The 16,599-nt window shown below is 41.4% G+C and overlaps 1 protein-coding gene across 4 annotated transcripts in view; it reads left to right on the top strand.

Annotated features, from left to right (window-relative positions):
- mthfsd (methenyltetrahydrofolate synthetase domain containing) overlaps positions 1–16,599 on the top strand; it is a 68,074-nt gene that overhangs the window by 21,425 nt on the left and 30,050 nt on the right. For all 4 annotated transcript variants that reach the window (XM_043706621.1, XM_043706622.1, XM_043706619.1 and 1 more), the window contains one exon: positions 10,258–10,371. In XM_043706621.1, the coding sequence (XP_043562556.1) occupies positions 10,258–10,371 (114 nt within the window). The remainder of the gene's footprint in view (positions 1–10,257; positions 10,372–16,599) is intronic.

Genomic DNA, 16,599 nt, shown 5'->3' with positions numbered 1-16,599 from the left:
TCCCTGGATGCTGCCTGACCTGCTGCGCTTTTCCAGCAACACATTTTCAGCTCTGATCTCCAGCATCTGCAGACCTCACTTTCTCCTCACTGATATCACAACTCTGGTGTTAATTGCCAGTTTACTGTGGATCAGTTTGATCTTGTTGATACTTTTTTTCTGTATGGTTTGGAAGGAAGAATTGTAGAGGTGAGCCAAAAATTCACCACTTTTGATATTCTCTGTTTCACTAATTGCAAACACCTATTATGTTGCAAAGACTACTGGGCAAGAAATACAGCAAACTCAGTCGATATATATTGATAAAAGAAAGACTTGCATTAATATTATGCATTTTTAAAATGGTTTTAGGGTGTCTTAAAGCATTTTTTACACCCAGTAACTTTTATTTTTAACATTTTTATTTTTAATCACAGTGTAATATACAAAATGCAGCATCCACTTTCTGCACAGTGAGCTCTCACATATAGTAATTTGTTAAGAGCCAAATTTTAGGAATGATGATTGATTGCAAGAACTGGGGAGATCTTCTGCTTTGTATGTTAAAGCAGTGCCATGGGATTGTTTACATACAACTGATGGACAAGACAGATTGTTGACTTCATGTCTCATCCAAAATACAGCATCACAAACTGTGCAGCGCCCCCTTAGTTCTGCACTGGAGTATTAGCCTAGCTTTTTGTGCTCAAGTTGTTGGAGTGGAACTTGAACCCGCAACCTCCTTGCACAGAGCAGAGACTGCTGCCAACTGAATCGCAGCTGACACTGCACAATGGTGAGTTGCTTTCATCTCACATTGTCCTTTCCAAAGGGCATACTGATCTCAGTTGCTACTTCCTCATGGTTGCTTACCATTTGGTTCCACTTGTCAGAGTTGGCTACACTAAAAGACCTGAATTCATGATCACAGATTTGCTTCAGGCGTAATGTAGTAACCACCTCATCTCTGAACTATCCATAGCACTCTGAAAATCTGTAAAATGCTAATAGAGCCAAAGTGGCCATGTTTCCGCTGATGGGTGAGTGCCCAACCAGAGGACACAGCTTAAAAATACGGGGTAGACCATTTAGAACAGAGATGAGGAGAAACTTCTTCACCCAGAGAGTGGAGGCTGTGTGGAATGCTCTGCCCCAGAGGGCAGTGGAGGCCCAGTCTCTGGATTCATTTAAGAAAGAGTTGGATAGAGCTCTCAAGGATAGTGGAATCAAGGATTATGGAGATAAGGCAGGAATGATCAGCCATGATCATATTGAATGGTGGTGCAGGCTCGAAGAGCAGAATGACCTACTCCTGCACCTATTGTCTATTGGCCATGAAAACAAAAACAAGGATTATAAGAATAGCAAAATGCACTCATAGAGTCATTGTGTTGTACAGCACGGAAACAGACCCTTCAGCCCAATTCGTCCATGCTGACTAGATATTCTAAGTTAATCTGGTCACATTTGCCATCAGTTGGCACATATGCCTTTCAACATTTTCTATTTATGTACCCATTCAGATGCCTTTTAAATGTTGCAATTGTACCAGCATCCACCACTTTCTCTAGCAGTTAATTCCATACACACACCACGCTCTGCCTGAAAATGTTCCCCTTGGGTCCCTTTAAGTCTTTCCCCTCTCACCTTAAACCCATGCTCTCTAGTTTTGGACTTTCCTACCTTGGGTAAAAGAATTTGGCTGTTCACCCTATCCATGCCCCTCATGATTTTACAAACATTTATAATGTCATCCCTCCGACACTCCAGGGGAAGCAGCCCCAGCCTATTCAGCCTCTCCTGATAGCTCAAACCCTCTAATCCTGGCAATATCCTTTAAAATCTTTTATGCACCATTTCAAGTTTCACAGCATCTTCACTATAGCAGGGACTTGAACAGCATTAAATAGCAAATTAGAGTAATGGGTGGCAGGATTGTTTGTGAACTCAGTCCATAATCTGCCAATTTCCAGAGCTCAGTGATATTACTACAGTAGGAAATTGATGTCTGCCTAATTCCATGGTTATGGTAAGGGAGGTAAAGAAAGTTGCTGGCATTGCACTTGGCTGTATCATAACTTTGCCATCCAACTGGAGAGCTGCATTAGTAACTGAGGTGGATGACTCAGATGCCAGAGATAGCTGGCCCATTAAGAAACATGTAGTCAGGAAAGACTAGAATAATAGAGGAGTTTTCTTGTTTCCTCTGTCCTCAAAACTAGCTGTCCCTGGTGCTGACATGGATTCTATGAAATACACCAATCCTGGCACGACAGTCTTTGTGCTTGTTGCCAGTTACAAGACCACTTGATTGTTTATGATGGAATGATATGGCACTGAAAGAATTATACAAAATGTTTTCAAGCTAATCATTTTTCTTTATTTCTCATCTCCCTTTTCCCATAAATCACAGACCCAAAAGGGCAAAGTTTGGTTTAGAAATGTGTAACTGGGATCAAGTGGGGATCGTAACATACACCACGTCTAATACAGTCACCCGACACTGATTTCTTGTGGATTTGCCAGTTGGTGGGCAGATGACATACTTGATGTCAAATTAAGGACAGCAGGCAGACTGTCAAAGCTGGAGATCAAATAGAAGGCTCTCTAGCTCTGATAGAACGGCACCTTATGTTTGCAGGTTACTGATATACTACCAGCAACTCGTAAAGTAAAAGGTAGCCAAAGTTTTCAGTCGACTCTTTAGGAACGGCCTGTGGCTGCAGCTCTAGTGAGGCAGGCAAGGAGGGAGTACTTCGAAGCCAGCCTAGAGCAATAGTTCTCTGGTCTACTGCCAAGTAGCCAGTCTGCTTCCTGACTCCTTGGAACGCCCAGAGATGAATTGAAACTTCCAGTCAGTGTCTGACAACTGGCTTCAGTAGGTAGCCCTTACAACTCCAAGCACGTTAGGGAAAATAATCCTGAGCTAGCAGAGTGTATTTTTCCCAGCCTCCCTTCTCAACAGATGCCTTATGGTGGTGAAAATTCTGCCAAAAGATGAAAGTGTCAGTCTTCTGGGCAGCTGTAACATTGTCCCCTGCACTCTGTTCTGTTACCCTGATGCACTTGTACATGATGATCTGTCTGTAAAGCACATAAGACAACATTTTTCAATGTACCTCCATACAAGTGACATTAAAACATCTAATCAAAAGTGGCATTATCAAAGAGGCTTATCCAGTAAATCAAAGAAGCCTGAGAATATTATAAAGTCTTTGTTATAAGTGCAATAATTTGAAATTTCTCCACTAAAGTTAAATCTGTGCATAATTTCTCTTAAACAACCTCGTTTCCCGTGATGCAGTAGTCATTCCAACCATGTAGTTCAATGATGAAAGTGCAGTGGAGAGCATTTTCATCCATCATGGTAACAGTGTTGTTGATTTATGTTGCCTGTAGCTTATAAAACATTCAAGATTGTTGAAAATGATCTTGGTTGTGACGTTACCAGTCAGTACCAAACTTTGAACCCTCCTGAAGCTTCCTCTCCTTCAGAGTAATCATATGCGTGGTTTGATCTCAATGCTCATTGACTTGTAAAATAGAACATAGAACATAGAAAAGTACAGCACAGAACAGGCCCTTTGGCCCATGATGTTGTGCCGAGATTTAATCCTAATGTCAAGTATAGTAATTTAACATACGCACCCCTCAACTCACTGCTATCCATATGCATGTCCAGCAGTCGCTTAAATGTCTCCAATGACTCTGTTTCCACCACCACCGCTGGCAACGCATCCATGCATCCACAACTCTCTGCATGAAGAACCTACCTCTGACATCTCCTTTATACCTTCCTCCTAATATCTTCAAACTATGACTTCTCGTATCAGTCAATCCTGCCCTGTGGAAAAGTCTCTGGCTATTGACTCTATCCATTCCACTCATTATTTTATACACCTCGATCAGGTCTCCTCTCTTCCTCCTTCTCTCCAGAGAGAAAAGTCCAAGCTTATTCAACCTGATCTCTCCACCCTTCAGGCACTCTGCCTGTATTCCTGATGAAGGGCTTTTGCCCGTAACATCGATTTCCCTGCTCCTCGGATGCTGCCTGAACTGCTGTGCTTTTCCAGCACCATTCTAATCCCCCCCCTTCATAAGGCAAGCCCTCCAGTCCAGGCAGCATCCTGGTAAACCTTCTTTGCACCCTCTCCAAAGCTTCTGTATCTTTCCTATAGTGGGGCGGCCAGAACTGGACACAATATTCCAAGTGTGGTCTCACCAGGGACTTGTAGAGCTGTAGCAAAATCTCGCGGCTCTTAAACTCGCTCCCCCTGTTAATGAAAGCCAAAACACCATATGCTTTCTTAACAACCCTATCCACTTGTGTGGCAACTTTAAGGGATCTATGTACTTACACATCTAGATCCCTCTGTTCCTCCACACTGCCAAGAATCCTGTCTTTAATCCTATATTCAGCGTTCAAGTTTGACCTTCCAAAAGGCATCACTTTGCATTTATCCAGGTTGAACGCCATCTGCCATTTCTCAGCCCAGCTCTAAATGTGTTAATGGTTTGCCAGTGATGTTTCCCATTGCTTCTTGAAGAACAAGTCGCATATAGGGTGATGCATCTGAATCCTTTCAGTCTTGCTTAATCCCTTTTAAATAAGTATGTACTGTTGTGCATTACTTAGTTTTCTAAACTTAAATTTTTCATCCAAAGGTAGAGTGATGTCGAGTTTTACACCACAGGTAGCTTTGTCAGAGTTATGTCAATGACATTGTTCCCATCAAACCCATTCCCGAAATTAGTAGAGAAGGAGTCAGGCGTGTTCCTATTCTTACATTTTTATTGATAAATCAATTTTAATCTCCATGGACTCAGACATTAATCTATGTACACTAAATTCAAAACAACTTATCAAATTGATCAACAAAAGGCAATACATGGGCGGCACGGTGGCACAGTGGTTCGCACTGCTGCCTCACAGCGCCAGAGACCCGCGTTCAATTCCCGCCTCAGGCAACTGTCTGTGTGGAGTTTGCACATTCTCCCCGTGTCTGTGCGGAGTTCCCTCCGGGTCCTCCAGTTTCCTCCCACAGTCCAAAGATGTGCTGGTTAGGTGAATTGGCCATGCTAAATTGCCCGTAGTGTTAAGTGAAGGGGTAAATGTAGGAGAATGGGTCTGGGTGGGTTGCTCTTCGGAGAGTGTGGACTTGTTGGGCCGAAGGGCCTGTTTCCACACTGTAAGTAATCTAATCTACATAAAATTATATATTATAATATAAGACCACTGAGCAGCAGACCATGCACTAAATGTAAATTAGAATCCACAAATCCTTTTCATTTTCAGAACCAAATTAACTCCTTTCAATTTGATTCTTGAATTGTATCATCATCATCATCATCATCTTCATCAGTATTAACATCATCATGGGTCATACTATTCCACAAATAATCTGCTGCGCCACCAAGTGCTGCCTCACATTTATTGAATGATTTGATGTCAGTCTTTAATCTGATTTCATCTGAGACCTACACAACCCATCTGTATAGGATTGTTAACATTGGGACCTATGTGAGGAGATTGTGGTACAGTGGTAATGTCACTGCACTGGTGATCCAGAAACCCATGCTTATGCTCTCGGGCCATAGGTTCAAATCCCATCAAAGCACATTCTGAATTCAATAAAAAATCTGGAACTAAAGCCTGCCAAATGATGACCATGCAACTACTGTTGATTTTTGTAAAAAACCCATCTGGTTCATGAATGTTGTTTTGGGAAGGAACTCTGTCATATTTACATGCTGTAACCGACATGCGACTCCAGGCACTCAGCAATGTGGGTGACTCTGAAATGTGATAAAAGGCTAGCCTGTAAAACTCTCATCTCATGAATGAATTAGAAAAAGCTGCTTGCTATAGTGAAAATCTCCTTTGCTCTGATTATCAAGTCATTCTATTTTTTTCCCTTGTGCTTGTTTAGACAGCTGTCCAGTAATTGAACAAGGCTGCTCAGACTAATGGGAATCATGATCATTTAATCATTTTGCGATCTAACTTCAGCGACAACATCATTGCAATGTGTGAACATTTCCCAATGAGAACACATTTCTGTTAATCCTCGTGATGGTGAGCGCCAAACTTTCCTCAGCCATATTCGCAATTCTCCATCATCGATCCATCTCTTACCGTGCATGTGAGTTACTACATCCTAAGTAAATTGCTGTTTTCAAAGAGTTATTCTCTTGAATATCACCATCAGCATAAGCTTTGACCAGTCACCATACGTGACACCAAACAGTGGGTTTATTCTTTTCATTTGCTGCTGTTTTCGCTGAACCTTTTGTCTGCAACTTTGCTCATTGTTTGACTAACTGGTCTGTCAAGATTCATGGCGGCCATCTTCCAAATTCAGGCATTCTTTATTCATTCCTTTGTTGATGTTTGATTATCAACCAGTGAAATCCAATAAGCCAATCATCAAGTTCTCTAGGAGACACTATGAAATCTTGGTCTTCTGTCACAGCACAGAACTGTTTCTCCTGGGGCTGGCTTTGAAATCTGCAGTACTTTAGTTTATTGCTTGTTTCAGGGCAAAGATTTGGATAGATGCTAGAGAGTCTATCCTGGTGGTTTCCATTACTATGTCGTACACCTTTGTCTTCTAGTTGTGGTCAGGTGCTAGACTTTCCTTGGTTTGCTCATCTATTCTGAGGCATTTGCCTCATCTGTGCAAGGAGCTGCTGCCAATCTCAAAATGTTCTTTGCTGATATCTTGAGTTTTCTAGTGGCTACACAATTATTTGTCTGCTCTACAATTGCAATAATTTTAAGGTTAAACTGGGTGTGAACTTGCTGTTCTTTCCTGATCTCATGTTACCAGAATGGACAGTGTGATTACACTAATAGAATCCCTACAGTATGGAAACAGGCCATTCAGCCCATCCAATCCACACTGAACCTCCGAAAAGCATCCCACCCAGACCCAACCTTCTACCCTATCCCCGTAAGCCTGCATTTCCCATGGCTAATCCACCTGGCCTGCAGATCTGTGGCCACTGTGGGACAATTTAGCACAGTCAATCCACCTGACCTGCAAATCTTTGGGCTATGAGAGGAAACTGGAGCACCCAGAGGAAACCCTTGCAAAAACAGGGAGAACGTGCAAACTGCACAGTCAGTGAGGCAGCAGTGCTAACCACTGAGCCACCTTGCTGCATGGATTAGCAGGCTGCAGTGCTCTCGTTGGAAGTGGCAGTCTTGGCTACCTGCAGAAATTTTATCACCACCCTGTGCTTGTGCACAATAACTTTCAAACTGTGCTCACCATTGCATCTGCTGTACACCTAGTACGAGTGCAAACTATGTCATTGCACCAGTGTTCTTCTCTATTTCCCTCTATATGCAACTTCAGGTAGCTTCATGCTGGAATGGATCTCTTCTCCAAGACAAATGGGATTTTGCTCAACCTACACCACATCAATCCAGGAGCGAGAACAGCCCACCTTCTGTCATCAGGCTACAATATGCAGACACCACTCCTGAGTGCACACACTCTGAGGCTGAGCTCCAAACTAACGTCAGTGCATTCATGGAGATGTCTGAGTTAATGGGCCTTCGGCTAAACATCCAGGACACAATGATTATCTACCAGCTTGCTCCAGACCTATAACACTGCACCTCTGGTCTATCAAGATCCAAGGTGAGCCACTGGACGATGTGAATCAATTTTCGGAACCTTGGAGCTTCCTCTCTGTGAGGGGAGATATTGAGGATGAACTCAGTGCCTCGTGCCAGCACTGCCTTCAGCTGTCTGATGAAGAAAGGCGTAAAGACCTGGACTTCAAATCCTGCAGCAAGCTCATGGTCTGCAGTGTAGATGTATTACCAGCCCTCCTGCAGTAACCTGAGACATTGGCGATGTAGAGTAAATGCCACAGATAGAATTATTTGTGAGACATGATTTCCCACGCACAAAGCCATGTTGACTATCCCTAATCAGTCCTTGCCTTTCCAAATACATGTACATCCGGTCCCTCAGGATTCCCTCCAACAACTTGCCCACCACCGACGTCAGGCTCACTGGTCTATAGTTCCCTAACTTGTCTTTACCGCCTTTCTTAAACAGTGGCACCACGTTAGCCAACCTCCAGTCTTCCAGCACCTCACCTGTGACTATCGAAGATATCTCAGTAAGAGGCCCAGCAATCACTTCCCGAGCTCTCTTGAGAAATATTGCTAGTGTTGCCTTCACAAAATCCTGCAAGTCCACTAGCAACATAGGCATTCCAATTTCAGTGTCCTCTCTCAAGCCAGTATCCCCATTATTGAGGCACTGTACTTGGACAATCAACTGAACTGTCTCATCCACGTTCCTAATGTGAGACTTCTAAAATGAGCTCTCTACCCTGAGCTTCATCGTAACAAGTGATGACCAGAGATCAACAGAAATGTTTTTGGATGTTCTCACAGCCAACTCAAAAAATGTAACATCCCAACCTAACACTTGTAATCTCAGGTTTAAGACCCATCCAAACTGGTGAAAAAGCTTCCACAATGGTTTCAAGCGTCAGGAGAAGACCAAGCTTAAACAGTGGAAGGACCATGTTGCAACCTGAGCATCTCACACACCTACCTGTTCCAACACCACCTACCCTTTCTGTGACATACAGTGAGGATCCAGTGCTGTACTGTTTAGTCACTTCAGTATTTTGCCTTGTTTGGATTTGTATTTCCTCTTAATGGACTCACAACTACATTTGCTACTGCACACACCAACATACTCACTGACTCAGAATGCCACTGTTGCACAAGCATGCACGCACACAGCCACACTCTCAGTAGTTTATCCACGTACAGATCTACAATCCTAGGCACAAATGAACAAATGTACAAACACATAATTAAAGAATATGGTTACCATTGTTTCTCCAAATCAGCGACACATGCACAGCTGGCTGCAATTTTCTGACAAGTAAAATAGTGGAGGTATAAGACTTGCATCCTTCAACCATGAGAAATGGTGGAATGAGAAGCTGATCGAAGGTTTCTCATAATCCCCAATTTATCTTGCTTTCTTTCTCAGGAAACCTGTTAGTTTTGCTGACGGTTTTCTGCTGGAAGAGATCTCTATGAGAGAAGCTTCAAATACAAACATGCGTTTCAAAGTAATGGCAAACTGACCCACAGCTGACTTGTAATCTGTTATTTCTGTCCATTGGAGCTACAAGCTTCAGGACATTGATGTCTAAATAAATAGTAACATTGAGGTAAACATTTGGATGTAATTTTGAGTGATTAAAATGGATTATTCTTTGAGTTTAGTCCATATTCATAACTACTTTGTTTCTGCACTTTCTTTTTTTAAAACTGATAAGTAGCAGTTTCCTTTTCAACACAATATTAGACAAGTGAGCCTTTTAAAATGGACAAATAAGACCTCTTGCATTCAGTTATGCACATATTTCTTCTGATCACTGTCCAATGACCCTTTCTGGAAGGTAAATCTGAATCTTGGGCAAGGGGAAGTTCAGCGTACTGCATTGCTGGTTAAATGACTCACTGACATACACTAATTAGGCCAATAAATTAGCAATTGTCATTTGATTAAATAAAGAAGGTTACTTAGAGCTCGGGTGTCTCTGGAAAAGGAGCACGCGGTGTCCACCAACACCCTGGAGTTGTTCAGGGACAGGTGGGCGCCGCAGGGAGTGGAGTGCATTATTTCACCCTTCAACTCTATTTTGATTTAATCCTGCCCTCCCCTTCACTGTTTGATCACACAGCACTGCCCTTTGATGTGAAGGGCACTGCTTGTCACTGGCCACTCAGGTGTTTCCTTCCTGGTGGTGGAAATTTGAATAAAGATTCGTGCACCCTGTGTCTTTCACTGTGTCTCACACCTGCACACACGCAACATGGGTGCTGGGAAAACAAAAATAAAGAAGTTTACTGGCAAATGTGGCTAAATTAGGTTAGGCTATCTGATCGGCATGGATGAGTTGGACTGAAAGGTCTGTTTACATGTTGTACATCTCTGGGGTACTGTACAGTACAAGTGCATGCATTCAGGAGGAGAAATACAGTAATCAATGCAAAAACTATTTTTATGCTCCATTCAGTGAATATCTGTGTAGAAAGGAGCCTTCAAAGTTGTTAAGAAAGATGCTTTGCAAGATGAGATAAACAGAGTAGTGGGATGTCCCGCGGATGCAGTCCGAGTTTACAGCATGGTGCCAAGGTACTTTGTCCTTTGTGGGTGCAGTACGCTTTATACAGCGGTGTAACAAGATGTTGTCAGAATATAACTTATATACCATTTCCTACTTTAGGCCAGAAAGACATTGTTGGTTCCAACTCCTCGGCTCAGGACTGGACTATTCAACAAAATCATCCCACCCCCTGGGGCCTCGAAGGAGATAGTACGTGTGTGTTCTACTGCTCAGGTGGGTACATCAGCAGCAAATGCTGTATGTGCGGCTAAACGGAGGCTGCATCTCACCTCACCATATTGTAGGTTTGCTGCCACCATCTTCTTTCAGTGCAGCCATTGACAGGGTCAGCTTGTGGTAAAAGGAAACCACTCACGGCTCTAATGAAAAGATGTTCTTGTATTGAATAGGATCTCCCTAACGGCTCATTGTCAAGTAGTTACAGGTTACATCAACATTGTTTCAAAAGACAGGAGGAGGACCTGGATGTTAGGTCTTACTCCTTCAAGTTCCAAAACTGTTCTCTCCACAAATCCATATGTGTTCGTAGAATCACAGTGGTTGGATTAATACTTCAGAGTCTTTCACTTTTATAAAACAACAACTACTCCTTTCCACGTTTTAAGCAACTCTCTGCTAGATTCTAGACAGGACAAGCGATTTCGTGTGCCGTGGTATACCCCAGGAACCCCCACAATATTTCTTCATTCACCACCAACATCTCTACACACACATCTATGTTGGTGTATTGTCATGACTTGATGCTGAGGTGTTGCAATTTTACAGTAAAGGTTTCAGGAACAATGAAAAGCCTTGTTTGCCCTGACTAAAAAATGTAGAGGCAGCAAGTAGTCCATTTAATCCCTAGATTAAGGAAGTGTTGATTGGGTTTCAAAACTAGCTGTTCGGATGAAGTCTACACAAGTTACTCAATTCAGTGACTAACTTAGTAATCGCACATGCTGGAAAATTGCAAAGTACATATATTTTCTTTGCCTAGAGGAAACCTACATCTAGCACGTACCTGAAGGATTCTAAACAAAGTACAGTAACAAATGTATTGATTTTTGTCACAATATCTAAGGATGCGATCAACATTGTGAACTTTAGGTAAACATGACCAAATTGTTGCAAAAGCCTAGGCTTCCTGAAAACTCTGGTCAGCCTGTTCAGTTTTTTGAAACTTTTTATTTTTATTAGATGTCTTCATTCGATAAATGCATGCTATGTTATGATGACCCAATTCAAAAGACTTTTCATGGCCGGTAAACTCTGTAAAGGTTGCCTATTGGCTGCTGGAAGTAATTCTCCTTGTCAGCCGCTGAGGAGAATGCTGGTAGAAGATCACCACCTTGTGTTCTTTCTAGTGTACTGATTACAGCAGCTTGGAAATGGCAATCAGTTTGGGCCTCCAAATATTAACAGCTAGTTAAACTTTGGCAGCTCAAGTGATCTGGAACAGGTCACAAACTGGAGCAACAGTTACATTGATTCAAGATCTGGTAGAGAATAAATGAGAGGACACAAAAGCCTTTAACAGAGGAAGAAGTTAAGGGGTAATGATAGGTCTGGCATTAACAGGGTCACCAGCCACTTAAAATTGCCACTGTGACAGGATGTGAACTGTAAATGAATTAACTGAGAAGGGGACATGGAAAAAACGTGCAGAGAATCCACAGCAAACGATTAGATTCAGCAACACGGTCACATGTTTTAGTATAATGATGCCGGTGACTGTATGACAAGGGTTCCATTAGAAAAGGTTAGCTCCTTGTGCTGGCTCAGTGTGCTCAATGAAACTGTGATCTTTTTGTTTAAAGCAAGCTGACAAGAAGTTAATATTTAAGTTCTTTTTTTTATTTCCCTGATTGAGAGGACTGTTAATTTGAGGAACTTGTAAACAGGGGTAACTTTGTTGAAATGTTTGGACAAAGCATTTTGAAAATATGAGGAAGGTTACTGAAATAGTTTTCATTCACTTCAGTTAAATGTTCAACCTTTGGCACATTTTTTATTCAGTTACACATTTACATGCAAACAGGTGCACTGAGAATGTAGAGCAACTTTTGCACTTGAGCCATCTCCATCTTGATGTACTGCTGTGAATGTCTATACATTCTAGAATGCTGGTGACCAGTTTTTTCCATTCCACACTATCATGGTTAATAAAAAAGCAAATTAACAAAAGAAAGTTCAGTATGAAGCTGTTGGTATGGATGTTCCTGTCCAAGCTCTCATAATAAAGAACAAGGTATAAAATCTTGCATTTGTACAGAGGACATGAAACAGATGTTCTGTATTCATTATCTGTACAGCATCTTTCACTGATTTGGGATATCCCAAAACTCTTTAGATCCAACAAAGAACTTCTTTTTAATATAATGAATTACTGGTGAAGGAGTCATTGAAAAACTCCACAACAAATGATTAGATTCAGTAATACAGTCTCATGTTTTGGTATAATAATGCCAGTGACTATATGCCTAGATTCCAGTAGAAAACACTGTTGTAATCTAGAAAACATGTTTGCTGGGGTGGAGCTGCATGGGCATTAGCTACCTGTCAGTTCCTCTCTCTTTCCAACCCCCCTTCCTCCCACCCACCTTTCACAATTCATCATTAAAACTCAGCAATAAGTATTAACAATTGTGCCAACCCTGGTTTTGATTCTGTTTAAGTTTTACTTAGTATCTTAATTAGAGTGCATTTTGAATACAATCCCGGTCCCCATATTTAAAATGCATATGGATAGAGGCATTGGGAAAGTGCAAAATGATTGACATGGAAAATAGTAAAGCTGATGGATTATGACCCGTCAGGAAAGACTGGCTGAGAAGAATGGGGCTGTTTCATCTCTCGAAAAGAGTCGTCTGAGCGGTGAGTTAATAGATGTCTTGAAAATTTATGAAGCAATTAGACAGGGTGGACAAAGAGAAAATGTTCCAACTTATTGCAGAGAACTCAAAACTTGAGCCAGCCTGTGGAAAGGTTTTGATCTGTTTTGGACAAAACAAAACCCAGACCTACTGATTAAAGGTGCTCTTGTGTTGGGCTGGTGTTGGTGTAGGAAGCCTCATGGGTCCTTCTTTCCCCCCACAAGCTGCCACAAGATGCTTCCAGACAAATGCCAGACTTGACCCTGGGTGGGGACTGTTACTGGGATGATTTCCCTGTAAACTAACAAATGTGCAGTTAAGTATGCAGATACACTACTGCACTACAGCTTCTGTTAGACAGGTGGTCTCTACCAGTGATACCCCAAATTCAGAAAGATCACTGAGAGTCTCTCATGGAACCATGAAAATTTCACTTAAAATCCTGACTAATTTCCTCCAGAGTAACACAGGATTGCAGAGGCCACTTGTAGTAACTTTCTGAGTCTCGACCAATACTCATTGTAGAATCTTCCTGTCCAGTATGGGGTAAATGAGAGCACTGCATTCATTCAAGCTTTCAGTCTTCTCCAAGATTATGAATGTTTCATGCACATTCCACCAACTTCCAGCAGGAGGAAAATTAGGCTCAAAAGGCTCTTGCAGGCTGGAATATTGTGTGTAAGAATATTTGCGTCAATGCTGTTTTCAAACAGAAACTAAATTATGGAGAAAATGTCCTGGTCTTTAACCATTATATCTAACCAATGAAAGACTTCTCTTTACTACTGCAAGAAGTTAATTAAAATTCAGTTCACTGTGTGGAGACTACAAACACTATAAAGCTTTTAGATGTGTTCTTTTGGGGTTGGGGTTGTGGGAGAATCATTTAAAAAGGCCTTTTATTTGTAGTCATTGTCACTTTAAAAAAAAATTATCAGTGATCCATTAATTGAGCAAGTCGTTTTCAAAAGTTACAGCTAGATTTTAAAAAAATCCTTGTTCATCCCATTGGGTCTTAAAGGAAAGTTCTAACAGGAATCAATCAACTCGCTCCTGATGAAGAGCTCATGCTCGAAACATCGACTCTCCTGCTCCTTGGATGCTGCTTGATTGGCTGTGCTTTTCCAGCACTACATTTTTTGACTCTGATCTCCAGCATCTGCAGTCATCACTTTCTCTAACTAGCTACTTAAGCAAATTCTGCCATTCTGTTAGTCTGTAGCTGATCTGTATTGTAACTGCATCTACCTAGCTTTGATCTGTAAGCTGTTATGCTGTTAACCTAGCAAAGATCAATCAGTCTTAGTTTTGAAATTATTAATTAGCTTTCATTCTCAACAGCCTTTTGGAGGAGATAGTTGCAGATTTCTACTACACTGTGAAGAAATGCCTCCTGACGCTACCCTTAATTAGTTTACTTCTAACTTTAGAGTTAACATCCTTTGTTCTGATCTTCCCAGCAGAAAAGATAGTTCTGTCTGCCCTATCCATTTTTTAGTCATCTTAAACATCTCATGTAGATCACCCCTTAATACTGAACAAAGCAAGATAACCTAATCATAGTTTACAAAGGCCAAATACTGCTAATTTGGAAGTCATAAACAAGTAAAGAAAGTGGTGAAAATACCCAGCTGGTTATAGTCTTGATTCTAAGCTGCACCTCACCCAAGGTGAATTTGTTTTCCCTGAGGTGCTGTACCCCGAGCTAAGCTCGCTATTCCAAACAGGGTCTGCAGAGAAAATCCAAAAGATCTGTAGATGCTGGAAATCCGAACCAAAAGCAGAAATTGCTGGAAAAGCTCAGCAGGTCTGGCAGCATCTGAGGAGAGAAATCAGTGTTGTTTCAGATCCAGTGATCCTTCCTCAGAACTGAAACGTTAATTTTGATTTCTCTCGATAGGTGTTGCCAGACTTGCTGAGCTTTGCCAGCAATTGCTGTTTTGGAGACTAAAATCAGCTTTATGTGACTGTAACATAAGTTTCAGCGTCAATATTGAATCAGACTTTATTTCAGTACATATTTTACATCTTTCCAATGCTAACTGCTTGCACTACCTTATTTATTAAGATCTTTAAAAAAAGTTCACAAATTAATTTCTCACATTAAATGCTGACTTTTCTTCCAGGGGCAAAATTAGATTGATCGTATAAGTTGGCAATAGGTGCATAGTATTCCAGCAGTGAGAGACTTGAGTTCTCCATCTTCATTGGAGTCCAATGTATGTTTTATCCTGTCTCTGAAAGCTACCATACCAGGTTCATTGGAGAAACAATATAGACTGATGGCAAGTTGTTAATGTGTTAAGAGGAAAGCAAGATTTAGAATCATAGGTATTTTCTTCGTAAATCTGTTTTGGACACTTTATGTTCATGTGCAATTGAAATAAATAGACTTTTATGAACTTTATTTTGAAAGCTAAAAAAACCCAGAAAAATAGCTCAATAATTCTGCTGCTCTACAATAATTATTGTAGAGCCCAGCATTCCTGAGAGAATGAGATTCCTAGTCCAAATGTAAAAGAAAGAGGTGTGCCGCAAACAGATGTTGTTCCACAGAAAGTGGATGAAATTCCAAAGTTTAATATAAGCACAATTATTATTAGCTGAGAAAAGGATAAACAGAGCCCATAATGTAGTGGCTTAGAATATGAAATGGTAGAGATACAGTTATAAAATGTTGGATAAGATTATAGAAATCAGGTATTTAATTTTGTTCGCGAACATTTAAATATAAAATTAACAAACCTTAACCAGGAGATTTGAAAAATATTGACTATGAAAAGCTGTTAATTTGGGGCTATTAGAATAGAGGCTAATGTGTTTTAAAGCTAATGTATTGCTGAAAACGGACTACATCTTGCCAAAGCTTGCACTCATCAGGACACTTTGCGAGAATATAAATTTGAGGGAAGAGGACAGTGGTGATTCACAGAAGCATTGCTATGGAGGATTTACCCAGTGATGTTTATTGATGGTTAAAACAGCCTTGTTTTGCAAACTATTAAGCCAAGCAAGCTGACTTATTTATCAGGCCCTGGCAAAACAACCAGTGAATGGCTGCACCCTAATTTGTTGTGTTGAAACAGGAACAGTGCCCGGACATGATTATTCTGTCTGACATGACCCTTTAATTAATATATGTGGCTTTCAATCCACATACTGAGTCTGACTGATGATCCTAAATTGGTTGTCAGCATAATTCTTTACACGTTCAGCTACACCTGAACCTGAGGGGCACCAGTATCCTTGGGGGGAGGTTTGCTAGTGCTCTTGGGGGGGGGTTTAAACTAACTCTGCAGGGGCATGGGAACCCAGATTGTAGCTTCAGGGTGCAGGGCCTGGAGTGTAGGGAGGTGAGGAACATGGCATCAATTTCCAAGGAGGGCGCCTGTAAACAGGAAAGTGGCTTGAAGTGTGTATACTTCAATGCAAGAAGTATACGAAATAAGGTAGGTGAACTTGCAGCGTGGGGTGGTACCTGGGACTTCGATGTTGTGGCTATTACGGAGACATGGCTAAAACAGGGACAGGATTGGCTGTTGCAGGTCCCAGGATTTAAATGTTTTAGTAGGGTCAGAAGTGGGGG

The sequence above is a fragment of the Chiloscyllium plagiosum genome, chromosome 17 (genome assembly GCF_004010195.1).
Source record: "Chiloscyllium plagiosum isolate BGI_BamShark_2017 chromosome 17, ASM401019v2, whole genome shotgun sequence".
Taxonomy (NCBI): domain Eukaryota; kingdom Metazoa; phylum Chordata; class Chondrichthyes; order Orectolobiformes; family Hemiscylliidae; genus Chiloscyllium; species Chiloscyllium plagiosum.
The sequence above is the reverse complement of the archived record's forward strand: the minus strand, read 5'-3'. Positions and strand labels throughout refer to the sequence as shown.